A 27,632-nucleotide genomic window follows, 5' to 3' on the forward strand; every position below is an offset into this window, starting at 1 on the left:
ACTGTTGCACGATGCGTTGCTTTTGTCAACACAGCCGGGGCTTTACTCAGCACTTGATCACTTCCGGTCATTTCGCAAGGCTGCGTCAATGAGCCGTGCTCAAGAACATTTGCCATTCTCGTGCGCATCCCGATGTGTATCCGACAAGTCGGTTTTCCAGTTGACCTCGATCCAGGCTCATCAGGGACTGTGTGTACCCTCCCTGTTTGTGTTAATCTCCACGGCAATTAAGCACGCGACCCAGAGGAGCGATTGCGCGCAACTCTTATCTTTATTTCCTCATAAACCCGCTTCTCGACCAAACAGCTCGGATACACCCATAAAAACGCACTCACTCTGCAAAAACTTGGCGTCATAAATATGTTTTCAGTGTTTTGGCGGGTTATGACGGCAGCGGAGGGCGGGGCTTCTCCCCAGCCAATCAGCGCCACTGGGCGGGTGCGCTGACGTAAGAAGGCGCGAATGTGACTTGTTTGACTGTGATTGTGTTGTGTGTGTTGTGGAGAGGGTCCGCGGCGATAAGCCGAGAGCGGAATGCAGTGTGTTGTTGAGAGGTAATCGTTGCAGCTAGTGTTACATCGCTCGCCATTAATATGTGTTCCCCTCATTCAAATGCGAATTTGTGTATGTATGCCCATTAAACGGATTATGCGTGCGTGTGCTTCCGGATGCTGTACGTGCTTGTAATGCGCTGACCAAGTGCACCGGTGCGGTAAGATTTATGTATTTATGTTGGCGCTTATTCGAAAATAGTTTTCCGGCATTCAACCGGAAAGAATAGTTTTATAGGCGAAGAATTTGTCAACTGCAAAAGTTTAATATCAAATTTCCCTTGAGCTGAATTTAATTTTGGCGAAAACCTAAATTTGTTTTACATAGAACAAATTTAATTTTGCTTTGTAATTTTGTTCAAATATAGCTTAAAAATATTTCCAATTAAAACAGTCTCAGAAATTACCTAGGTTTTATTGTATTCAGTTAAAAGTATGTGATAATATTTTTTTCAAAGTATTTCGTAAATTTTTCCGTATTTTTAAGGTACATGAATACAGAGGGCAGAATTCTTAAAATTTTGATTGATTTTGCCGGTTATTACGTAAGGGCTTTTAACAGTTTCTTTTTCCGTTTTACTTGCGGTATAAATTTCCTGAATGCCTGGTGAATATTGTACATTAGGGCCTAAAAAACGATTGCATTAGCATTCCGCCGGTGTCTGGGTTTCTTTTTGCCCGCGAGCCGAATAAATTAAACGAAATTAACAGCTAATCAGTCGGCATATTCGGCATTTATTCAGCCGATTAATTGTCGCTTTATCCCACGATTAAACGCGGCACAAAATCAACCGTTTTAATTAACCCTCCCGGGCGCAAAAATACCAGACAATTTCCGCGCGTTTAAGAAAAAGAAACCCCTTTCCATAATAATTACCGGTTACGTGGTAACTCGTGAGTCTGGCGCATCCGAAGATCTGATTTAAATCCGTCTGGACCGTATAAAAACCCCGTCCGTCAACTTATTTATACACTCGCCGTCCGGTCCAACGCCAGTGTGTTGAACAGCAGCAGGAGAAAAAAAAACAGCATCTTCAGCGTTGTTCACACACAGTATCGTGGAGATGGGGGCCACTTGAGCCGCACTTCGGCGACCGCGGCAAACGGTCAGCGCCGATTGCCGTAATTAGCGGGGCGCTGGGAAACCCGTATACCCTTGCTGTACAGTGTCGAGTGTAGTGTCTGTACAGCTGTCAATTGCTGCTGTTTGCATACCGCGATATCGCACTGACCCACTCAGGCTACCACAACAAACATGCTGGCCGTGTGTTTTTGCTGTTTTTGTCTGTTCATAAATTTCTGTTATCATCCTACCACCACTGTAATCATCAGCCATGGTTCGGTGCTCTTACACGGCGCACTGGGCTAATTTTCTGTACGGTGATCCGGTTAACGTTGGACGTTTTTCCGAAACTTGTTTATTTTTTGTAGGTTTGCTCAGTTCTTAATCAAAATTTAGTTAAATCTTTATGTAAAATATTAACAACAGCTAAATTTTGGCGGGAAGTATTTTCTCCCTTACTTGCGGGCGGCGGTCATCGCGCAATATTTTTTTGAAATTTTCATTGCAAAACGTTTTTCCAGAAATAAATTTTGTACATCGGATTTTGGATGTTACAGTCAATCCGCAGATTTTCGATTAGTTTTTTCTCGACCGGCGAATTTTAGACACAGAAATGTGAACTGGTCAGTTGGGCGAACAGGGAAGTTGGGACTGCCCGCCCCAGCTGCACGCTCTCCCGCACATCAACATAGCTGCTTGTGTTGTCTGCACGCTAATCAGACGTGCGATGAGAAAGTCCAAGCGGTGATACCGTGCGCAGCGAGAAGGTCTTGAGTAAACACGCCAAGATCAACAGTCCGTTGTTTACCTTGCCTTACACACTATCAATGCATGGATTGCATGCCCTGACGCGCATAACTCTTCACACCTTTGCCGGCATATATCATTGCGAAATTATGCTGCAATATGTGTGTAATATGTGTGTTGAAAGTTAACCACGCTGTAGTTTAAAATTGTGAGTTTGTAGCCATCACGGTTCAATTGGTATCTCTGGTCGGATTTTCTCGCGTGTTTAGCATTATTTATTTTGCAAATTTTGCTCTGAAGGGAGCAACGCTACGTTGGTCGGAAGGTATGGGGAATCGGGTTAAACCACTTCGTGATAAGGATTGAGCATTGTAATTATGGCTTGTGAGCGAGGAATTCTTAGTGCGGTTTTGGATTATAATATTGCATAACTTCCTGTATGATATTTATTTACCTTGTTAATTATGATTATTGCCGGCTGTTTCTCTGCATAATCTGCAAGAAATTGACATTCGTTGTACGGAACCATTAATAACTTTCTGCTAATGCGAAGGCTCTAGGAATCTGATTAACTCCTTTGTGATTGGGATTGAGCTTTGTAATTATCGCTTATGAGCGAGAAATTCCCAACGCTATTTTTATAATAGTCGTATGTATTTCCATATTTCCATGAGTATTTATTTGTAAATTTAACTGCCGGATTTTGTTTAGTATAATCTGTACGAACTGCTTATAAGAATCATCAAAAGCCCTTTGCTAATGTAGGAGACCCTTTAACGGCCTACGCCTACTGCCGCCCACACCCACGCCCTTCTCCCAGCATCCAGCGCTCCAAATCGGACGCCAGCCGGCACAAGCTCCTCCCCCGCCGGCCCCTCTCCACCCTCGTCCCGACCCTCACCGTGCCTAATGATCTGTGCTCACAGGGGACCGATCCAGACGCCCTCGCCTCCCCCGGGGAGGATGGTGTGATGCAGAGGATGCGCAAGAGTCTGTCCAGTCTGCGCACCGGCGTCCTGGCCAAGCTGCAGCGGCCCAGCACGCAGTACGCCCGCAAGAGTTCCTATCCCTGTGATCTCGAGGATGACAGCGGCGCCGCCCCGGAGGCGGTGATCCTGCCGACACAACCGGCGCGGCATGCGGTCAGTAATAGTGTCTTCTACGATGGCCTCCTGAAACCGGTAGAACCGGTCCGCAAACCGACCAGCGCGGATAGTGGGATTGTCGATCTGGGCCACGACGCCGACGAGATGTCCAGTTCGTCGCGCCAGCACCGGCCGACGTCCACGGAATACTCCAGCGCCGTCTCGGGGTGTGGGTCACCCATGCGCCGTTCACGCAGCTGCCAGCCGAACGGGCGGTTGGTCTCCTTCGCCATTGCACAGGTAAGGCGAGGTTTTCCGCATTTTAGAGCCCATAATTTATTACCGCAAATTTTCGTACTATCGAATATTAATCACCGTCTTTTCGTACTTTTTATTAATAATAATTCACGTCGCGATGTTTTCCGAAAGTTTTACGTCTACGTTAATAAGGCTTGAACTACATTCAGTAGAAACATGTGGACACTAAGACAACCACCCCCGCTTTAAAAAAATAGTCACTCGTTGCGAAACAATCTTTGCAGTTACAAATATTTTGCAAATAGCCTGCCAGTGAACAGAATATGTTGCAGAAAGAATTACAAAAAAAAGGTTTAATACGTTATTTTTTGCGGTTTTCATATAAATGCTACTTGAACATCAAAGTATTACACCGCCAAAGTCCGGGGAGCAATAGCCCATACACTACAATTGTTCTGTGCACATTTATTGTGTACGAATCTGTTCTGTATTATAGAGCTCGGTTGCTGGCATACTGTGTGCGGTATATCCGCCATTTTGCAAATTAAATTTTGCAAATTATTCTACGAGATTCTCGTATTAATGATTCTCGTAGTGTCAGATTTCTTCTTCTTTCGTCTTCCATGTTTTCACTTTGATTGCCTGTTCCATATATTATTGTCATGATATAGAGAAGAATACATAGCGTCAAACTTATACAGTAATTTAAGTACGTGTTCAATTCCAAATAATGTTTTACAAAATAGTTTGCGTTCCGTGTGTCGATCAGCCGGCAAATCCTTAAAAAGGAGCGTTATGCAACGTGTTATGCAACAACAGCAGTAAAACGGGATTATTTCTGCGATATGTAAATCTAAGTACTGCCGGTTTTATCTAGCGCACGTTTATGCACTTTATTGCACAGCATATCAGCGCTACATACTCGTATTTTCAGTAGCTGTTGACTGTTATTTCTGCTCTATTCTATCCGGTCTATTTGGTTTGATGGTGTCAACTGCAGCCGCACTCCAAGCCTTTGTCAGAGCGTCATGAATGCACTGTATGGTGAATTGTGGTTGTGTAGGTGGATGACAAGTCCAGTGATCTGGATCGGTCGGTCTCGGCGCGCTCGTCGCGCACCTCCGACCTGTCCAACAGTTCGGCCTCATCGCACAACGCTCACACCGCGGCAAATGGACAGCCGCCGGCCGATACACCGGCCAGTCCGCTGTACATCGAGTCGCTGTGGTCGCAGGTCAAGTACGAAGTGGACTGCGAGCAGAACGTCAGTGAGTCCTCCCTGGAAGGGATGCGCGCCAACATCGTCAAGGAGATCCTCAAGAATGAGCGGGATTTCGTCGACAATCTCAAGGATGTCATCGAAGGTAAGGTTTATGCTTCAAAGTTAGTACAACACACTTATGTAAATTAAGTGCTTGAATTAATTAAACCGGTGATTGTTTCTTTGACTGTATAAACATAAACGTCCGCGAAATCTTTCATTTGACATTAAAGGTCATACACTTTAACAAGCCGATGATTTTCGAGCCGCTGATACAAGCCGATGATTTTCGTAATAGTGGACAAAATAATACAAAATTTATGAGCACTGGCTGCAGTCTAAGAAGAACAGAATAGCATGTTCATAAAATTAAATCATATTATAAATTATGTTTTGCAAAATAAATTACCTTTTTTCTTCTTTTAATTCGGCAACAACAGTTGTACGTATCAGCATATTTATACTAAGTAAACTCATAAACTACAAGCTTGATCTTCAAGAAAAAACGTAGTTTATAAATCCATAACTGAAGAAAAATGCATATATAAAAAAGTTACCACAAATTGATAAAGGTCACCATAAATGTTGTTACAACAGCGAATTTTTTAGGGTATCTATATAAATGCCGGCAGCGTCCCGACATGTTCTCCAAAGGCCGCATCGAGTGTATCTTCGGGAACCTCGAGCAACTGTACGAATTTCAGTGCGAATTCCTCACCGACCTGGAGGCCAGCATCATCACCAACAACGTACACCGCAGCGAGATCGGCCACTGCTTCCTGCTGCACCAGCGCGGCTTCTCCGACCTGTACTCCGACTACTGCAACAACCACACGCAGTCGGCCATGGAGCTGCAGCAGCTCAAGCAGATCAAGCAGTACGCGCACTTCTTCGAGGCCTGCCGTATGCTGCAGGATATGATGGAGATCTCGCTGGACGGATTTTTATTACAACCCGTACAGAAGATCTGCAAGTATCCACTGCAGCTCACCGAACTCCTCAAGTACACGCCGCACGGGCATCCGGACTGTCAGAGCGTCAAATTGGCGCTCAATGCGATGAAATCCGTCACCGGTATTTAGCAAACTAAATAACGTTGAATTTTTCTTTAATAAAAATTGTATTACTATTAATTTTGTAGAACAATTGTAGGTAGTTTTGAAAAGCTTTTTTTATCGTGAAATGTTTTATATTTCCTTATACTGCAATAAATAAATACGAGCATTAGCCGGTGTCCAAAAAGCAGTGAAAATTAAATTTACTGAACGTTTCTATCGCTTTTATTTAAAAGAATAATTTTTGACCATATAATTACAAAATTTGTTCACTGACGATTTTATTCAGACAATAGCCAACTAACAATAACAACAAGCCTGCGAATTTTTTGGACTTGTTTGGTTTAGTATCGGTGCTTTAAAATTTAATGATTTCGCTCTTGTACGAGTAAGTTCAAGTTTCAACAGCAGAAAAGCCGGTACAATGCACGTTGTGGCCGGATAAAATCAGCACGTGCGCGGTATTTTGTAACAACCGCAATTATCGGCGGCGGCCGCTGATGACATTGTTCATGTCGAGTATGGGTCAAGGCCACTTATTATTCTCAGTGTAATAACACTGTCATGTTAATTACATGTCCAGTTCTTTGACATTGATGAACGCGCGCTATCGAGTTCCCCTTCAGCCGCATTATGAAGTGTATCATAATCCGTTATGCCAAGTTACATGCACAATGCACATTTACTGGTTATGTTTTTGTTTGCTGATGTGTCAGGATTTGCTCAGACCTTTGTACAGTGTTTTACGACGCCACCGTGATACGCGGTATCTATTTTCTTGCCAACACTAATATATACGAAATACCGCTTGAAAATCAAACCGACTGAAAAATGCCGAATAGTGCAGCATAACCGAATAAAAATTGCGAACATAAATAAAAGATTTATTAAATATGTTTTCCTTGTTTAATTTAATTTTTTGCTTTTACGTTTTTGCGCAGCAATTTCTGAATATTGATTAGCTTATTTAATTTTAAAAAAGCCCGTTGAAAAGGTTTAGTACTTTCTTTAATTTTTTGTTAGGGTGTGTAATCGTAATTTTTTAATAAATATTTTCTAATTTTCTAACTATTTCTATTTCAGGTGTTATTAACGAACGCAAACGCCGGCTAGAATGCCTAGAAAAAATCGCCCTGTGGCAGGAAACGATCGACCTGTGGGACGGCGAGGACCTGGTAGAACGCAGTTCCCAGTTAATCCACTACGGCGAGCTCTCCAAGCTCTCCAGCAAGAACAGCTGGACCCACGAGTACATCTTCTTCCTGTTCGACCACCAGCTGATCTACTGTCGCCGCGATATGATTAAGCGCACGCTCTTCTCCTACAAGGGCCGTTTCGACATGGACCAGGTGGACATTGTGGATCTGGAGCAGAACGACGCCGGGATCAAGCACGGCTGGGTGGTGGTGTGCCCCGATAAGGAGCAGTCGACGATATTACTGGCCAAGTCCGTGGAGGAGAAGAAGAAGTGGATGGAGGCCTTTGATGAGGAGCGCCGGCGGGTGACGGCCGATCTGGAGACCGGGTTCGCTATTGCGCCCAAGGACCGCTTGGCGGCCATACAGACGGCCAAAATGCTGACGGCCGGCAAGGAAAAACGCGGCAAATCGAAAGGTCAGTGTGTAAACAGACGGATGCTTTTTATTAGCGCAAAGGTCACGAATACGTCACGAGTTTCCCCGGGTTTTGCCATGTACAGTTTAGTAAGACAAATCAAATCCATATTCGCACTCAGTGGAAATGTTAAATATCAGTGCATATTTTATTTCACACCTAAACACATGTTAAAGAAGCATCATTTAAAAATCAATAACTGTTAAATCATTTTTACTTGCGCAAAATTTGTTTTATCTTCCTAATAAAGGTTTTAAAAAAAATTTACTGAACTTCATTTTTAAGGCATTTATATATTTTGCTAACGTTTTTTTTCAAACTTTATAAAATAGTTTTTATTTGTACCTGTATTTATTTCTGCTGTGGAATGGTTTTTCTTAATTAGTTAGTAGTTAGTACGCTAATATTAAAATTTTAATCGTTACAATCAGTCGCTTTTAATGTTATTTTTCATTTGTGCAAAGTACGAGATATTTAACAGTTTTTTGCTCTTAGTTTAGCAGCTTCGAGATTATTTTTAGCGGCTTTTACAAGCAAGAAAATTTGATTGTGCTCGCTTGATTCGTAGATGCTCTGAAAGATCTCACGGACCACACCCAACTGGTACAGTCGATGCGGGCCAAGAGCATCAGCATGACGCTGCCGGTGCGCATCCGCGTCAACCAGGCAGCCCGCCAGGAACGCCGCAGTATCGCCACGAAATTACCCTTTGCGACCAAAAAGTCATAAAGCCTAGCGTGTCCCTGTTCTCCATGTAATGATGAATGCATAGCATTCTGCTCGTCGTTTTTTGTACGTTGGGATAATTATGTCTTCTTCTTTTGTGAATCACTAACTGTGGAGTATTCGACATGGGTGTATAGTCATTAGTCGGTAGGTAATTTAGCCAGTTAAAAAGTGCGTTATTAATTTTGTGATTCCTTAACTTTTATAACTCGGTGTGCATTGTATGTACGAGCAAAGAATACCGTTATGATACGTCTGTGTGGTAACGATGAATTTACATTAATCCAAACTGGAAAAACTAAAACGAAAGTTTACTGTTCTCGCAGCAACATACGCCAAATAACGATGAAGAAACTTTTAACAAAGAGGCAACCGGTCACTCGCGGTTACAACATAATCAAGAAAATGTAGCTTGATTACCAAACACGATGTTTTATTTTGGGATTCATTTTACTTCTCGGTGGGCATTTGAAGCTCTGCGCGAATTCCGGCATGTTGGACATGGGACCATTAACGCGCCAGTTATTGGGTGAGTGGACAGAGGTCAGCAGATCGAGTCGCTCCTTGTCGGGGGTGGTCTTGTAGCACCACACCTAATGCACAAGAATGTACATGCAAAGACGAAATTGCTTCACTGTGCAAAAGCGTACCTGTGCGGCGGAAAGGAAAAACAGTTGCAGAGGAGTATAGTTTTCCAAACCTGTTGGCACGGGCTCCTTCGTACCGGGCCGTGCCAAGTAGCGGGTGTATCCCTGTTCGACAAAAACCAATTGGAAAATACCAAACTGTTTGGCAATCAGACAACCTTAACACTACTGGAAAGTGGTTTACATATGCCACATACATAAACGTTCTAGTTGGTAGGTACTAGTATTTAAATTTAACAGACTGCAGAATCTCTCAGAAACCCTACTCGAGTATCCGTAAACGCTAATATTTACCACCACAAGTGAGTTATGGGGAACCTTAAGAAGGCTCTAACCTTAACTTAAGGCAAGTCTGCTTACATTAAGCGCTGCCCGGAGACCGCCATTATCCGCAATATTTTCTGCCAGTGTCAGCTGCCCGTTGACCTTTCCCGTGGGCATGCTGTACTGGTTGTACTGCTGGACGATACTTTTGGCGCGACGCTTGTACTCTGCCATAGTCGTGTTAGTCCACCACATGCGTCGCGTTCCTTCGGAGTCATAGTTGGCCCCGGTGTTATCGAACCCATGCGTCAACTCGTGCCCGATAGTGTAGCCGATACCGCCGTAATTCATGTACTGCGGCGCGTCCGCCTTGAAGAATGGAATGTCGAGAATGCCCGCAAAGATGACTGCAAAAACTGGCGTTTAAAGTAAATCTTTTTAATTCAGTCCATATACTAATGAATAACGTAGTAAACTAAAAAGAAAATAAAAAAAAAGTAAAACCGAAACTATTAAAATGAAATTAAAGTGAGCTGAATTTATGGAGCTTGTGAAGCAGATTTGATATTCTACGCTCCCACGTACTCAGTTGATTCTTTCCGGTTAAGTATTGCGCGTTAACTTTGGTGATGTCGTCGGTGTCAACCAGCGGATCATAACGGAGATTTGGCGTTGAGAAGGACTGCAAGACACGGATGTTATTGTTTCTTCGGGTCTGCAGGATGCTGCCCATGAAGGTCGGCTGGATCATTATCTGCGAAGAATTTTCGACGCCTGTTATTTGAAATTAAGTCGCGGATTTAAAGCAGCTAGATACCCTGTTAACGTCCGAATCGATAGCCGATGTGTTCGTAACCATGATATCCGGATACGCTACAATCTCCTGAATGGCCGTCAGTTTCTCTGTGGCTGCATCGTACGTTGCTTTATCCATCCATTTGGCATCGTCTAGAAGGTCCTTGAATCCGGCATGAATATCGTTGACCATCAACGTTGCCTGCAAGAATGCGTTATTTTTTTGCATTCGTTTGCATTCATTTACTTGCACATATACATATTATACATGACCATGTACACATGTACACATACACGTACATGTACTATACATCCATACATACCTATGCATAAAATTGATAAAAATATACATGTATACATAAAAATATACATGTACATATATACATATACATATATACATCTACATCAAATTGTGGCATAAAGGAAGGGTAAGAACAGTTGGCCACTTGTACAAACTGACCTTTTTCTTCAGATCTTTGGGTACAATATCCCGAACATACAGCGTGCCCAGCGCCAGCGACATATAGGTTTTAATAACATCCAAGCAGTCGTCCTGGACACTGGTGGATGAAGCGCCGACAAGGTTCTTATACTCCTTGGACAGATACTGCATCACAATGAAGATAAGTTTTAAGCCGATATAGTTCGCCATGCGGCGCCGGCCGTCCGCTCCCTGTTTCTCCAGCTCGACCAGCTTATCGTCCAGTTTGCTCCAGTAGCGCAACGACGGCACAGTGACGATGGTGTCGTCTGTGATGACTTCAGACTGGTTGGCCACGGCGAAGTACGCTTGCAGATACCCGGTGATGTTGCGCAAAATGGCGGACTTAAATTTATTATGGTTCTTGAAGGCCTTCAGCGTAAATTTATTCAGGTAGATGGCGTCGTTTTTCCTCTCCGTCGCGGTTAACCCTTCCTGCAATTAATTTAGCAGGATTACTGTAATTTACCAAGAGCGTAAATAACGGACGCATCGGTGTTTCACCATTCCCAAAAACAGTTCGAGCTCCATAATGTCGGTGATGTTGGGCGACAGCTTTGTCACGTTCTGTGGCCGCTGGCTATCGCGCAGTAATAATTTGGTGGCCTCTGTAATGCTATACAAATAACCCTGAATGTACGGTTCTGCCGCGTCATCGTCCAGCAGAACATCGGTGTCAGCGAAGGGTGCCATTGCATCCAGTATAATCGCACTGGTTGTCGGCTGTTCCACATCAATTACAATCGTAACCGAAAAGAAGGGTTCGTTGCTGAAGAAATAGTTTTTAACCAGCACGTCGAACACGTTGAATTTCGATGCATCCCAGTTTGGTGTAATCATCGGCCAGCCGCCGTTGAAATCGTTAAGGATTTTGATCAACGGAGTACCTCGTAGTTTTTCGATCTCCGCTGTAATTCGCCATTCGGTTAATATGTGTAATTGATCATACACCTCGTTTTAATAGACGTACAAATTATACTGCGGAATATTTTTACCTGTGTTAGTACACTGTTTGTACAGATTTTTCATCTTTGTTTCGGCTTCGAACGCTGGACCAGCAGGTTTTATTTCTCCCGTAAGAAGCTCTACAAAATGAGCATTAAATTTGAACCGATTAAATCTTGCAGGGAAAAGATTGCCTACTCTTTAGGATGGCTCGCGTTTTGTTGTTCAGATTTGAGATCTCGCTCACTTGGTCTTCTTTTTGCGCTTTGATCCATTTGCCGCAGCTGAACTGGTAGAAATCGTCGCAGGGATTGACATTGGTATCGATCCGGCTGAGAAACTTTGCGGCTTGAAATAAAAAACGTAACCTTTTAGGTTATAACGTAGCTTTTGTGGGGCTGTTAACTGCTATAGAAGTCATTTTACCGTTAACGCAAAGCGCTCCTGTTAAACTTAACTTAACCAAACTGAACTTATCGCTTTTCGTACATTAAGTGAGCGTGGCCACGCCATCTGCTTTTTTAACTCTGGCTGTGAAGCAAAAAGCATCTCTCGTTTGATATGCAGCTTTCGTTACTCGAGTAGCTTATTTATCCCTGCTGGAGGGTTTAGAGAGCGAATTAAGCACAATTCAGTAGAAATACTTTAGAAAAACAAAAGTTAAGACCAACCTATTTCCTTGCAGTCGGGAATCTGACAGGCAGCAGCTGTTTTATCGGCAGGCAAAGATTGTGATGAATTTGTTGTATTGGCTTGAATAGTGTCCGGGCCAGATGCAGTGCGGGAAATGCAGCCCGGCCACAGCAGTGCCAAAAGTCCGACGGATACCCAAAAGCGCACTATAAACTGCAACATGACGCAGCCGGTATTTTGCTGCCTGAATCTCGAAGACGACGTCGCGGAATCAGGTAAAGCCACGCAAAGCGAATGCTGATGAATATTTTCTTGCTGTAACAAGAAGGAAGTGCGTCTAGCGCCGGTTCCGTCGGGCGAGTACTGTGGTTGCCACCAAGAGACTAGGTACTCAAACCGACAACATTCCTTACTTATCAGACATCTTACATTTAGTGCGCTCAACTTGGGGCAACATTGCTCACACTAATTCAAACCAGGCAGCACACACTGATCACTTTCCGAGATTCTGAGCTTTAAAACCGGTTGTCCAGGGCTTACTCGGTAACAGCTGAAGCGGAAGTGGTTGTGTTATTCAGGGAAAAAACAGCTGTCAATCCAGTGGATCAATGAGAAAAAATTCGCTCATAAAATGAAGAAGAGGGGGTCCAAACAGCTTAACCAAAATAAATAAAATGAAATAAAATTTTTGTGGCAAGACTACAGTATACAGAATGCTAATACGTACGGCTTTAAAATAATCGATTGATTACTGTAAATATCCACTACACTTTGCTAATTATGCACCATTACCTTAAGTTATTAACACTCAGTGAGTGTTAATAACTTAACTACTTAAGACCATGTAAAGCACACTTAACAGATGCCTTAACTGATGCATTTAACTGATGCACATTCATTGCAGCATAAGTGACCTCTGGTCACTGTTCACTTGTCGCGTCTGCCAACAACCATGATTTTCTACCAGAATGGCTTCCGGCAGTATGGTAGTATGAAATGGATCTAATTGTAGGGCATTCATTACGCTGCTGGACGGTGGTCACTCGGATGACCACTAAAACGCTCTTGCTTAATAGCTCATAAAAGGTTCTTTTAGTATATCAATTTGAAGAGTACTGCGTAGCACGCTGAATTCACTAGACAATCTTGTATTATGTGCGGTATGTACCCCATGGCCCATTGCTGTCAAAATGATACCAAATTTTTTCCAAGATCACCACTGGTCACTCATTTCACGTATTCCAAAATTTTAAGCTGTGATTGGGAGTCCATTATGACATCTACTTATTTTATTTACTTAGAATTTCTCGCATCACCCGGATGGTCAGCAGGTGTTCACGACCTCGGTACACCCGTGACATCAAAAATTGGCTTACTTTGGTGACAACTGGCGAGTGCGCGTTATACTTATACTGTGCGCTCAAGTTTTTTAAAATGTGCCTCAACATCTGATCTCTCTAACAAAACTGAGTAATCGAAATTTGCATGCTTGGTTCGGCCACGGCAGCAAAAGTCCTCCACGGTATCACTTTGATACCAATGGGAAGGAGCAGGTTAATAGTTTGCTGTGTTTTTATTTTTATTCAGCATTAGCCAGTAGCCAATACGTATATGCTTCCGATAATGGACACTAAATAAAATTTTTTCAAATTTTAAAACTGGAAAAACCGCCAAAACCGGAAGTTGTACCAAGGTTTGCCAAGTTGTACCATGCACACAGGTTGTTTGTGTGTCGAATAACGAATCACTTAGACGAACATTCCCGCTTTCCAACTTGACTGCGCTGGACCGGAGATTACTTACAAGTTGTGCAAATAGGGCAAATGATATAAATGTTAAACGACCATCGCCACATTGTGTGGGGGGGGTGTACAAGCCGGTCCGGAGTTAGAGCACGATAGAGAACAGCTAATGCATAATTAGCGCGATGTTAGCGCTGAGCACGATGGCCACTGCACTACGCTTGACATAATGCGTAGGTAAATGCGCTCCGCAGTTAGATTGTCCCCTACCGCACTGACCGTTTTCTGGCCACCTTCCATCAGACAATTACGATTTTACTCATTAAAATATATGGCGTGCACCAAGCCACCATCCAGCGATACGCATGTTACGTGTTTAAACAGAGTGGCGTGGTGTGGCGTAGTATGCTGTTTGGCGTAATCCATCAAATCACATCTTTCGCTGTTCTCTATCGTGCTCTATCTCCGGACCGGCTTGTACTGTTTGGTTAAGTGGTTTCTTGGTGTAGGGTAATGCCATTAGCCCAAGGCATAACATTTACCGGCTTCTACTGACACAGCACTGAGCAGTGTCGATATCCAGCATCGTCCGTGCCAGTTTTTAAGTATGCAAAAGCCGCGACTGTGCTTCGAAACACAATCACACACACGCCGTTCTTAACTGCGGGATTCATTAGTGTGTCTAGGGACCAGTTGAGCATACGCAAGCGCTTCACTCACACGGAGCGTGTTTATCGGTCAGTACTCTTCTTTGAGCTGCCACCACTGCCCATTGAACAGAGCGGGCTCGTGCTAGGCGAGTGAATTAAAAGGAAGTTTCGCCGAAATATACGTAAAAGTACCTTCCAGGCTGAAAGCCGTTAAACCGTAGCAAAAATGGAAAAGTGTGTCCGTCAGTGCGCAAGAAAGAAAACCAGATTACCAGACACGATTTTTTTACTTCGGGGTTCATTTTACTTCCTAGCGGGCAGTTAAGCTTTGCGAAAATTCCGGCATGTTGGAAATGGGACCGTTCACGCGCAACTTATTGGGGGCATGGACAGCTAAATTGCTAATGCATTGTGAGGAGAGAAGCGGCTCACGTAAAGCGACAAAATCTTTCAAAGGATTTCAACGTATTGCGCCGTGGTGCAGTGGTACTGCCTACGCGGATCTAACGACGTAGCCGGGGTTCGATTCCCCCATCGGCGCCTTTTTCAGCCGTTTCTCGGTTTCCCTCGGATTGCGCCCTGCTGATTTGGTAGCAGATCGTGGTTCGAAAAGGTTCGAATTACGCTCTCGTTCCGAGTTCTCAGTTGGTGGTGACCTTTCGTCTTCCTTTCCCAGTGCCTCTGGTACTGGGATAACTTTTCCGACTTTTCCATTTTCATTTTTCGTTTCCAGTGCCTCTGGTACTGGGATAATTTCTTCCTGCTGCACTTTTGTCATTCCCGTTGCCTCTGGTACTGGGATGACCTTTTCTCTTCCCTTCTGTGCCAGCAAGGTCCGATTTAATGTCTTTTCGATCTCCTGCTGAATCATTTGCAACTGCTCAAATGGTGACAATTCTTTTCGCGTCATCTTTTTCTTTTCGTTTCCCGGTGCCTCTGGTACTGGGATTAGCGTTTTATTAACCATTTGAGCATTTCCCGTCTGTTTTACAAGTTCGGTGACCTTTCCGACTTGAATTTTGGCGACTGGTTTTGGGTCGTCTTCTTTCTCTTCTTCACCTTCGTTATCCATTAGTACGAATTTCTTTTCCAAGAAGTCAAATCCCAATAACACTTGTACGTCGTCACACTTCGGTCGGACGTAAAATGAATGTTCGCTTGTCTTCTTCCTTAAGGTCACTGGCGCTACACAGTAGTGCGTCACCAGGAATCCTGACGTTCCGCTAATTCCGTTTATTTTCACCAATCTGTCAGGTGGCAATGGGAGCATGTGAAGTCCATTCTTCTCGCAAAACGGTTTGCTGATCAGCGACGTCTCAGCGCCGGTGTCCAACATTGCGTTGACCTTTATGTCTCCCACTTTCACTTCGTGTGTGTACGCTTCAATTCTCTTGGGCAGTTTTCCATTTTGAATCTTCAGTGTATGAATCTTACATTTCACAGGGATGAGCGATACCGGTCCTGGATCCATGTCGGGAAGCACTTGTCCTTTTGTTGGAGTGCTATGACCTTTCAATATCTCGCTCAACTTATCAATCCTGTGTGGGACGTCAGTTCGAACATCGTAATATTTTCGCGGCTTTGTCTTTTCCGTTTGCTTCTCTGGAGCCATTTTACCACTGATGACCTTTTGCACGTTCTGCACTTGCTCATTTGCTTTTGTGCTGTGCACGTGACCTTTAGTCACTTCATTTATCGTCTGATGGATTAGTTCCTCTTTACGGTTTTCATTTCGCTTATCTTGCATCTTCTCAATAACTTTGCTTGTTATTTGGTCAGCTTGTTTCAGTTCATCTGCTTCGCTGTCTTTCATCTCATCTGGTGACCTTTCATATGTAACCATATCATATCCCTTTTCGGTCATCCATTGCATCACTTTTGCAGATACTTCGTTGTTCGTTTTCGTTGGGTCAATTTGCGAAGACATCCCGTCTGTCCGGGCTGGTGACTTGTCATTGGCATCCTTTTGCAGTGCCTCCGATAAGTCCCGTGACCTTTCAACTGTGCCACTCTGTTGCCTTTGCGCCATTTCATTTGACCTTCCTTTCTGTTCATTTTGCGCTAAGTCCTGTGACCTTTCGTTGCGCTTCATGACAAATCCGCCGTTTGTCAGCTTTTGTATAGGGACTTTTTCTCCATAATTCGGCGGTTTATCCTGTGGCGGAGCATTGCGTGAATAATTCCAGTCAGCGCATGTCTTCTTATATTCCTCTGCGTTGAATGCTGGGACTGGGTTCGGTGACCCTTGCGCTGGTTTCCCGGTAACCAACTCTTCTAGTCGCTTTCTTTCACATTGCGTTCGCAACTGTTGCATGTCCCAGTAGTCCTCTTGTGACATTCTCGCTTTCTGCTTTGCTTTTGGCGTCACAGGTATCCACATCCCGTGATTGCCATTCGGTCTGTAGGCCACTTTTTGCCACTTTTCCTTCTGTTGTAATGTTACTGCGTCCACAAGTGAGTCGTCGGAGTTCTGTGCCGTTTCATTATTCTTTTGCTGCGCTGTTCGCAGTGTCAAGTCTGTTTCTTGACCTTTTAACACGACGCTATCGCCGTGACCTTTGGCGTTCACATTCGCTCCTTGACCCTTCACTTGAACTTTTCCAACGGAAGGTGACCTTTCATCTTTACTACTAACGGTGATATTCTGCTTAATCCATTCTTGCCTTGCCAGCTTCTCTTCTTCGTCTTCTGAACAATTCCAAAACTTTGGCTTTGGCTCCCCGTAACAATCGCAACTTGGCTCATTCGCCTTATCGTTTTCTGCCAAAAATTTTCGGAATTTCGCATGCTGCTCGTTTTCTTCTTGCGCAGTATCGTTCTGCGGTTTCTTCTGATTAAGCAGCGCCTGTTTAATCTTTGCGTTCCGTTGTGCGCGTCGTTGCGCTAACACTTCTTCGCTGCAATACGGTGACCTTTCATTTTGCTGCACTTTTTGCAGTGTCGCGCTACCGTCACGACAATTTCCACTCGCAGTACCATTCTGCGGTGACCTTTGGTCCCGTTGCGCGTTTCCACTCGCAGCACCATTCTGCGGTGACCTTTTATCCACTTGTACTGGTTTCCCGATAACCAGTTCTTTTTGCTGCTGTGACGGCATCCTTATAGCCGTTTCAATTTCCTTTTGCAATGACGACATCCATTTAGCCGTCTCAATTTGCTGTGGCGGCATCCGTATAGCCGTTTGCTGTGGTTGCGGCATCCATATAGCCGGTCCACTTTCTTTTTGCGCTGACGGCATCCTTATAGCCGTTGCAGTGGTCACGTTCACTACAGTACCATTCTGCAGTGGTGACCTTTCCCTCTTATCCGGTGGTTTAGGGTCGGGACGATCAGTAGGCTCACCGGTGCCTACTGATCTTGCCCGTTTCCCTGAACCGGCGCCCCACCTTGTTGCGCGCCCTGCACATTTCCTTGCACATTTCCTTGTCCGTCGTTATTTACCGGGACATAGTTTTGTCCGCCTCCGTTATTCTGGCCACCACCATTATTTTGGCCACCACCCTGTTGGTAGTTTCCGCCTCCATTTGCACCGCCTCGGTTGCCGCCATTCCAATTTCCGCGGCCGAAGCCTCTGTTTCTTCCTCTGAAGCCGCCGCGGCCGAAGCCACCACGGCCGTAGCCACTATTCTGGCCACCGCCATTTCCATTATTCCCGTTTCCTTGTTGATTTGGGAAGTTTGCCCGAGCCTGATACCATTGCGCGATCAGGTCATATCCATTTGCCACTGCCTGTCGCCAACCGCCCATGCCGCGCAATCGTTGCCACTCGTTAAAGGCGAACAGGTTCGGGTTCTGTTCCGGTGGTGTGTTGGCGAATTTGCATCCCTGGGTTTGGTGGTTGCCGTACATACAATACTGGCACATCTGCACACCGTTTGCAACCCATCCATCAATCATCTGAAACTTGAATTCCGTCCGTGACCCCTGGTTCTGCTGGAAGTTATTCTGGTTTCCTCTATTTGGCTGAAAGTTGCCTTGACCTTGACCTTGTCCCTGATTCTGGAAGTTCCTTTGACCTCCATTCCAATTTCCGTTTCCATATCCATTTCCGCCAAAGTTTCCATTTGGCATTCCCTGTTGTGGTGTCGCTACGTTCGGTGGTGCCACATTCTGGGGTGCTGGCCTCACTTGGGCCGCCGCTTGTATCGCCGCCACCATCGCGTATGTTATTGGCTGCCCCGTCTGGCCATCGATAAAGGTCACTCTTTCCGTGACCTCTCTTACAGGGGTTTCTGCACGGAATTCCATTTGCTGCTGGATCGGTGCAGCTGCCATTCTCTGTTGCGGTACGTTCTCCACCTGGCCTTGGCGGATAGTCACGTATTCCTGATTACGTTGACCTTTTGGCGCCTTGTACTTTTCATCTCCTGTTGCCCAGTGTCGGAAAAGTCCTTTACATCAGTCGGCGTCTTACACTTTTGTATGCGCAATGCCTTATAGAGTTCATTGTCTCCTTTGCATCCCTCGATTAAGAAGCCAACTGCCTGCTTCTCAGTGATGATTCTCTTTGCTTTGAATCGCATCATCGCTTGGTAGTACTGGTCAAGTGATTCCTTTCCGAGTTCGAACTTCCTCGCATAGGCCTCTCGTAAGCCCAAGACTTCTTCGTCTCGGTCACCGTACTCGTCTTTGAATTTCTCCATCCATTCTTTGACTGTGTACTCAATTCCGTCTTCTGATGCTATGTCCTTTTCTCCTTCGAACCAACCTTTGGCCGGCCCTTTTACTGCGGTGGCTATTTCAATCATTATTTGCTTATCAGTAAGCTGGTAGGTATCCTGGGTTTCTTTCACCAATCTTGTCCAACCATTGACGGTGTCACGGCTGCCATCAAAGGTCATCAAAGGCGTTTTCCGGGCCATGGAATCAAGCGCTTTCGCTAAAGCGAACCCCCCTCTCAAGTTGTCTTCTTCTTCGCTGCTCTCATCATCGTTTTGGTTTCGCCTCTGCTTTGCGTAGCGGGATTTCCTCGGACGCTCCTGTCGACTAGGGGGTCTGTCCCGTCGCCCTTCGTCGATGAACGCGTTAACTTCGATATGTGGGGGGAATTGTGAAGGTTCACCTCGGCTCGAGTGTGAATAACCTGATGGTGGTTCCTTATCCTTATCGTCTTTGACCTTTTCACCGTCTTGTTCTGCTTTGACATTTCCTCTGCCAGTGCCAGTCCGTAAGGGCATTTCAAAATGGAAGCTTTTGCCCGTGCCCGTTTCATGCGCCTTGCTGTAACTGGGCGGGGGAGACTCCACTGTTGCCGTCTTCACTCCATATTGCAGGAGTTGTTCGTCCTTATGTTTGACTGACGTTTGGAGTGCCTTGTTCTCATCTTCCAATCGTTTAGTTCTCAGTTGAAGTTCTTCTCTTTCTCTCTTTAGATCAGAATTTTCCAGGTTGACCTTTCGTAAGTGTTCGTGCAATTTAAAAGACTCCTGCTGGGTGACCTTTTCATTTTCCTGTTCCATCTTTTTGATGTGCTCGACCAGCTCACTCGTTTCATTTTCGAGTTGCTGATACTGCCCAGCGGCTGATCTCAGCTGATCCTTGATTGCGATCAACTCATCATCTTTTGCCAATGCTGTGGTGGTCATCTCGACGAGGTCAGTGTTCAGCTTTGCAATCTCCTGACTCTTTTGAGCGACCTGTTGTTGCCACTCTTTGTCCTTCAGCTCCAATGTTGTGACCATTGTGTCCAGTCGCCGTGCTTCCTTCTGCCATTTGAGTCCTTCCTTAGTGAACTTTTCAATGTCTTCTGTGACCTTTTCGTTCTCCTGGTTGACCTTTTTGATTTCTTCTTTCAGGCGTGCTCCTTCAGTGGCTGTAATGTAGCTTGCCTCTCGCATCGCCTTGATTGCCTCATTGCGCGACTTTTCAGCTTCGTCAGCCCGTTCCTGATGACCTTTCGATTCGAGTTGCAGAGTACTGACAGCCTCCTCCCGTAGCTTCAAGTCATTCCTTAGTTTGAACGTCTCCGTTGCCAGTGTTGTCAACCGTTGTGTGACCTCTGCGAATTTGGTCGCGTACTCGTCCCGTTTAGTTTCAGCTTCAGTGACCTTTTGACGCAACTGGTCACACTCGTCCTTCAATTCCGCTAAGTGCCGTGACCTTTCTGCTGATTCCTCTGACATGCTTTCATTAAGGTCACTGACGGCGAGATGACCTTCCATTTCTCTGTCATCTGCCATCTTTAGGTACTCTTCTGCAATTTCCTTTTGTCGCTCGTATTTGACTTTCCAACCGTCTGCGGAGCTCTGGAGGTCACCCTGTTGCTGTTCCAATTCGAATAAGCGAGTTTCGAGTGTCGATAATCTATCTCGATACTCCTGTTTCCGCTTGTCCGCATGACGTTCAGTGGCATCAAGTTCATTTTCCAGCTCCCTTACGCGTCTCCTAAGAGTTAACGTAGGACTGTTTGGTGACTGTGGTCGTACATTGATAACCTTTCCATTCTGTGTCCGGTCAATTAAATGTTCGGGGATATCCTTAAACGGGGTCACTTCTTCTGCTCGGTCAGCCTCTTTCATTGCAGTTTGAAAGGACATATTCATCGTTGCGTCATCATCTGTGAAGTATGACTCGTTGGATTCATCTGAGACCATTGGAGTTGCAAAAAGGTCATCATCTGCCGCTTTCTCATTCAATGAAAGGTCATCCAATCCCAATTCAGTCAATCCCTCTTCGGTGACCTTTGTGTTTCTCTCTTCCACTTGAGCCAGGTTCACATTTTTATCCTGCTCATGCGTTCCGCTAATGGTAGCATCCAGCTGTGATGCTCCGACTGGTTCCGCTCCCCTTTCTGTGGGTTTGTCCTCCCCGGTGACCTTTGTCTGGTTCATCGGATGACTTCCCGCCGCAGATGCGGGAGTATCCTTTCCGTCACCGCTGGAGCTCTCCTCATTCTGTGTAGCTCCCAGCGCCGCTTGGTATGTGCTATCACTGCCTTTGCTGTCTTTTCTTGCAAAGGTCACAGCCGCTCGGGTCTGTCTATCATGTCCGACTGGACGCGCGAGCGACTTGTATTCCTTCTTATATGGATCAACTGCGCTTTGTTGTGATCCTCGGGAGCTCCTGCTTCCCTGACTGCTGGTAGATGTCGGTTCCTCTGTGTCTTTATCCATGTTGATCGGATAACTTGGACGTTCCTGCCAATTGTTCTCACAGACACGTTATTGTATGGTTTATTCAATTGTCCTAAAGGTCACTTTCGTTCTGTGAAATTTTCTAAGTCCTTAGTAAAGGTCACTTTCCAGTTGAAAAATTTCGATTAAGTCCCGTTTAAAGGTCACTTTTTCGTTAAAAAGTTCGAGAGGTTTGCCCTAAAGGTCACTTTTCTGACAGAACTTCGAAACCGTTTTTTCAGTTCAAACCACGTTTACAAATGAAATCCTACAGCTGCTGATATCGCTGTACTACTATGCACTTCAATTTCACTTCGTTAAAGGTCACCGTTCATCAATTCCGGATCTTAAAGGTCACTCGAAAGGTCATTTTGATCAGTTAGAACTTTTCGGTAAAGGTCACTTTCCGATGTCAAAGGTCAACTTCTGATCTCAAAGGTCACTTTCCTGCTCGTCTCAACTCAAAAGGTTACTTCTCAACTCGATTCGAGTTAAAAGGTCACTTTCTAGCTCAATTAACTCATCTCAAATCAAATTTCCCATTACGGCTCGAGTTCAACGGAAAATCCCCATTCGGGTTGTTTACTTCATTCCTATTGGTCAGCTAACGCAAATCATTCAGTTCAAATTTCAACCAATCACAGCTCAGATAACTGACCAATCACGTTGCTCCTCTAAAAATTTATATCTGCCTGACGTCACGGTCAACGGCCAGACATGCGCGCCGTGTGCAAAATTGGTAGCAGATCAAGGTTCGGTACGTCCACTTCGCCTATGAGACCAGTGTGCTAACCTCGAACGGGAGGAACAGAGCAAAAACGAATAAAATGATAAAATGAATAGAGGATGCGGTGAGCCGGAGCCGCCGCTTGAAGGATCGCTTAGTCTCGCTACGAGGACGTAGCGAAAGCTGCAAAGGGGGTGTGAGGCGAGAAGCGGCTCACGTAAAGCGACAAAATCTTTCAAAGGATTTCAACTTATTGCGCCGTGGTGCAGTGGTACTGCCTACGCGGATCTAACGACGTAGCCGGGGTTCGATTCCCCCATCGGCGCCTTTTTCAGCCGTTTCTCGGTTTCCCTCGGATTGCGCCCTGCTTAGATGGTAGCAGATCACGGTTGGATCACGGACCTATGGTATGAGACTAGTGCGTTAGCCTTCCTTGACGAGCCGGGAAAAAGAGAAAAAGAAAAGATGCGGTTATCGGGAAGCCGCTGCGGTTATCGGGAAACCGCTTGAAAACGGATAAAAGGATGCGGTAATTGCAGCCGCTTAGGAGGATCGCTTAGTCTCGCCACGAGGACGTGGCGAAAGCTGCAAAGGGGGTGTGAGGAGAGAAGCGGCTCACGTAAAGCGACAAAATCTTTCAAAGGATTTCAACGTATTGCGCCGTGGTGCAGTGGTACTGCCTACGCGGATCTAACGACGTAGCCGGGGTTCGATTCCCCCATCGGCGCCTTTTTCAGCCGTTTCTCGGTTTCCCTCGGATTGCGCCCTGCTGATTGCATAATTAGGTCAGTAGATTGTGTCGCTCATTGTCGAGAGAGGGCGTGATGCAAAACACCTAAGTAATGCAAAAGCATTCACATTCAACGAGTAATGAGCTGCATTGACGCTTGCTTATATCAACGTACCTGCGCGACGGAAAAGAAAAACAGCTACATAGGTCTGTAGTTCTCCAAACCCGGCGGAACGGGTTCCTTCGTATCTTCCCGTGCCAAGTAGCGGGCGTATCCCTGTACGTCAAGAACCAACACGGTGGTATCGAACCCATGCGTCAACTCGTGCCCGATAATACCGCCTATGCCGCCGTAATTTAGGTACTGCAGTGCTTCCGCCTTGAAGAAAGGAATGTCCTGAACGCCAGCAAAGATAAACTACCAACAGCGGCCACAAAATTAATTTTGTTTACATTGATAAAATTATAAATTTAATGTCGTTTTATAAAACTAATACCAACCTAATACCAAGCTAATTTCGAAAACAGAACTGAATTCGTAAACTAGATTCCAGCCAAGCGAATTCATACAACTGAAACGAATGCGATGTGTTCTGCGCCCACTTACTCAGCCAGTTTTGTTTTTCCGAGTAGTACGCATAAACGGCAGTGATATCATGCGTGTCCGTCAGTGGATCTTAACGATGATGATGCGGCTGTGTAAAGAACTGTAGGTTGCGGATGAGACGAGCTTTTTGCGTCTGCAGGATGCCCCCTCCGCTCCCTGATTCTCCAGCTCCGATAGCTTATCGTCCAGCTTGGCCCAGTAGCGTAACGTCAGTACAGTAATAACGGTTTCATCTGTGATGGCTGCCGATTGGTTGGCTACGGCAAAGTATGCCTGCAGATATCCCGTGATAACAGTAGTTTCTTGTACAGAACAAAAAGCTTGAAAACAGGAAGAGTTTCACCTTTCCCAAAAACAGGTCAAACTGCACAATATCTGTAATGTTCCTCGACAGCTTCGTCACGTTTTCCGCCTGTTTCTTGTCGCGCAGTAATAATTTGGTGGCATTGGTAATGGCATCAAAGTAGATCTGGGTCAAAAACTCTGTAACGCCATCGGCCAGCATTATGTCAGTGTTGAGTTTGACGAATGGTGTCATGGTATCCAAGATGATGCGGTTTATATTCGGCTGTTCCACGTCCGCTGCAATGCTTACCGAAAAGAAGGGATCGTTGCCGAAGAAATGGTTTTTAGTCAGCACGTCGAACACGTTGAACTTAGAGGCGTCTCAGTCTGGTGTAATCATCGGCCAGCCGCCGTTCAATTCGTTCAGAATCTTGATTATCGGAATGCCTCCCAACTTTTCGATCTCCGCTGGTCAGAAGTTTATTTAATACGTTTAGCACCTTACATGTCTTTTATAATTTCATAAAATTCAGTAGACGAGCAAAATCAACATTTTTGAATTTTTTCACCTGTATTGATGCACTGCTTGTACAGATTTTCCATCGTTTTTTCGGCTTCGAACGTTGGACCGGCGATTTTGTCTTCTCCTCTAAGAAGCTCTGTGAAACGAGAATAATCTAAACCGGTAGCATTAAATCAACGACGGAAACCATCATCGCCTACTTTTGAGGACGTCTCGAGTTTTGTTGTTCAATTTTTGGACCTGGCTTGTTTCGTCTTTCTGCGATATGATCCATTTGCCGCAGCTATACTTGTAGAAATCGTCACAGGGATCGATACTGCTATCGATCCGGCGGATAAACTTTTCGGCTTAAAAGAAGTAAAAGTTTAAACCACAATTTAGCTTTTATATGGATGCCAATTGCTATAAAAATCCCATCATTTTTAAACCAAAAAACTCCAATTAAACTTTAGGATAGTCGTAAATCTAAAGGTATGCTATTCGTACAGTTATCAGTTATCGCCACGTCATCCTGTTTTTTAAGCTCTTAACTATAAGCAAAAGTTATAACGAACCTATTTCCTTGCAGTCAGGAATCTGACAGGCTGCTGCTCCTTTATCGGCTGGCGATGAATGTGATGAGTTGCGCTTTTAATAGGCAACAGCCAAGCACATATCGGTATGCTTTCACAGGTTCGCAGTAATTAAAATGAATAAAATTAAAACATTGAAAAAACACCCATAATCATTATTGTCGTTCAAGATCTTATGGCATGCACTCAAGGTGCCCAAAACAGCTGCTGCGTTTCCTCTGACAACAGCCAAACTTAATCGCTGTCTTAAAAAGGCCGTGGACCTAGGCTCTCCTGTAGCGTCACGGATCTTCCGGCCAGCAAAACGAATCAGTTCCGCAAACGACGTTCCAAAGGTTCCGAACGTCTCGACCGCCAGAGCGTAGAAAAAATAACCCAAACCCTCGACGAAAGCGTACTTCCGGCACTTGCTGTTTTCGGCCAGTTGTTCGACACTCCCGGCTTTCAGCGAGCTGGAATGTACATGAGACACGGCCACAGTATCCCAGCAAGTTGCATCCCATACCACGGCCTTACCATCGCGCACAGGAATCAGGGTCATACCGTCCGGCCGCTTCCCGTGTTCGTCAGACAGTCCAGCCGGTTCGCTTTGGCATGGATAGCCCGCGAGCTCTAAACAGCGCTTTACCTCATTGTTCAGCTCAACTTGTCGCGACCATCTGCCTTTACTGCTTGGGCAAGACAAACCGTGGTGGCCGTTCGCTTCTACTCGGCCTCCGCAGTTTACGCAGTCATGCTCCTCCACAACGGGCAGCCCAGATCGAAGAGCAACGCCAGTTCTGACTTCTTCGTCCCGCAAGAATATGTGATGACTTGGTTTTATTGGCTTGTGTAACGTCTGAGCCAAATCACGGCCCAAATGCAGTGCGCGAAATGCAGTCTGGCCATAACAGTGGCAAAAGTCCAACAAGAAAAGCGTACTGTTAACTGCAGCATGATGTACGAGTACCTCGTATTTTACTGCGCGAAGCTCGATTAAGCCGTCGCGGAGTAAGGTAAAGCAATGCAAGCGGAATTCTGAAGATTTTTTTATTTCAATAGAAAGAAATGCGTCTAGCGCCGGACCCTTCAGGCGAGTACTAGTACAATCGGTGCTGTTAATAGACCAGGTACTGTAGCTGAAGTGATTTACTTATTGGATAGACATCACACATTTAGTGCATTTACTTGGAGCAATATTTTACGCGCTAATTTACTTAAATCAGACAGCTTACACTGAACACTTCCTGACATTCTTGCGGTTAGCTTCGCAACCGCTTGTCCAGGGCTTGCTGGTAACAGCTGCACGGACGAGGTGCGGTAAATATACTACCGTAGTTTCTGTTTATTGGAAAACGGTATCTACTTAATTTCTATCCACATACATGTCTATCTACATCTGATTTGTTAATGTTGTTTTTAGGACGCTGTCCGATTGTGATGATGTGACATAGCAACGTGTGAACAGCAGCAGCGTAAGCTGCCAGAATGACTGTGAAGAGCTAAGTGAATAAATGACATTATGAAGACGTGACACCGATACACTCAAGGCAAGGTATATAGGGTAACCTGGTAGCGCGACTGAACGTCTAAAAATTCAGTACTTTGTTTGCCGGCACACCTCGTTAACATTTCTCGAAAGACAAAAGAAAAACAATGGCCGAAACGGCCATCAAATTGGTAATGTATGGCAAGGATTTGCGGACGATCCATAAAAGCTACAAACTTTTATCAGACACAAAGTCTTCATAAAATTTTACGCCAATTCTGAATCTGCAATTTGTTTTATGGGATTCCAAAAAAACATCTGAGTCGAGTAAAGTAGTAGAAATGTGGTTTGAATCGGGCATGTACAAATAGAGGCCAGGCAGGCAGCGCGCTAGCGACAGCCTGCCTGGCCGACAACCGTACTCACTCCGACTGCTGTCACGACATATAAAAGGCTCACTCATATTCATAATTTGACTTATGAAAAAATCATAATTTCTCATCAAATCGATAACGAGCATGAAGAGCATTAAAAACTAGATAGAGAATGTGCAATCGGTTTTGAAAAATTCTAAGCGGTTTAGGCTGTAAGCCGTGCCATACGTTTGGGCCCTTAATTACAACTTGATGCCTTTGCTTGAAACGTGCCGAAAATTACTGAATTTTTATGCAGCAGATTTCCGACTTCTGCGCTACCAGGTTTACCCTATATATCTTGCTCAAGGTATAATAAAGTTATCTTTTTCTACATAATTAATGTCTAGCTACATACATATATACACGATTAAGTCGTCGCGGAAAAAGGTAAAGCAATGCAAACCGAATCGGCTTGCATTGCTTTACCTTTTTCCGCGACGGCATTATCAAGGTTACTTAATGTTGATCCATATTTCCGACACAAAACGATGAATACAAATTGCGAATAACGCAGTTGGGCGATGGGCTTAGACCTGGAAGACTGTAACCTTTCATTACCCACTGTCGCGCGAGAGTAAGAGAAGTCAAGAATAGATGCAACCTTTACTTGGCTGACACTAAAACGCTCCAGTATTCCTGGCCGCTACGGATCCCGAAAAGATAGCATTTCCGTGA

General features: G+C 45.0%; 3 protein-coding genes across 3 annotated transcripts; 1 reads left to right on the forward strand and 2 right to left on the reverse strand.

Annotated features, from left to right (window-relative positions):
• Positions 1–634: 634 nt before the first annotated feature.
• On the forward strand, positions 635–8,610 carry LOC129601685 (rho guanine nucleotide exchange factor 4-like; the record flags this gene model as incomplete). The annotated part of the gene is made up of 6 exons (XM_055500547.1): positions 635–677; positions 3,130–3,746; positions 4,768–5,068; positions 5,575–6,039; positions 7,104–7,634; positions 8,203–8,610. Coding segments are annotated over 6 exons (2,118 nt in total), but the record flags the coding sequence as incomplete, so codon positions are not given.
• A 650-nt stretch (positions 8,611–9,260) lies between these two features.
• On the reverse strand, positions 9,261–12,352 carry LOC129601689 (membrane metallo-endopeptidase-like 1). The gene is made up of 9 exons (XM_055500553.1): positions 12,164–12,352; positions 11,691–11,840; positions 11,543–11,632; positions 11,052–11,455; positions 10,527–10,982; positions 10,089–10,268; positions 9,857–10,025; positions 9,368–9,678; positions 9,261–9,269 (listed from the first exon to the last, which is right to left on the reverse strand). Exons 1-9 carry the CDS (start codon positions 12,345–12,347, stop codon positions 9,261–9,263), a joined length of 1,953 nt encoding a protein of 650 aa, XP_055356528.1. The 5' UTR covers positions 12,348–12,352.
• Positions 12,353–18,833: 6,481 nt separating this feature from the next.
• LOC129601690 (uncharacterized) lies at positions 18,834–21,442 on the reverse strand. Its single transcript, XM_055500554.1, has one exon. The coding sequence runs from the start codon at positions 21,345–21,347 to the stop codon at positions 18,834–18,836; it is 2,514 nt and encodes an 837-aa protein (XP_055356529.1). The 5' UTR covers positions 21,348–21,442.
• Between the last annotated feature and the right edge of the window lie 6,190 nt (positions 21,443–27,632).

This window comes from Paramacrobiotus metropolitanus, unplaced genomic scaffold, assembly GCF_019649055.1.
Source record: "Paramacrobiotus metropolitanus isolate TYO unplaced genomic scaffold, Prichtersi_v1.0 Parri_scaffold0000264, whole genome shotgun sequence".
NCBI lineage: Eukaryota > Metazoa > Tardigrada > Eutardigrada > Parachela > Macrobiotidae > Paramacrobiotus > Paramacrobiotus metropolitanus.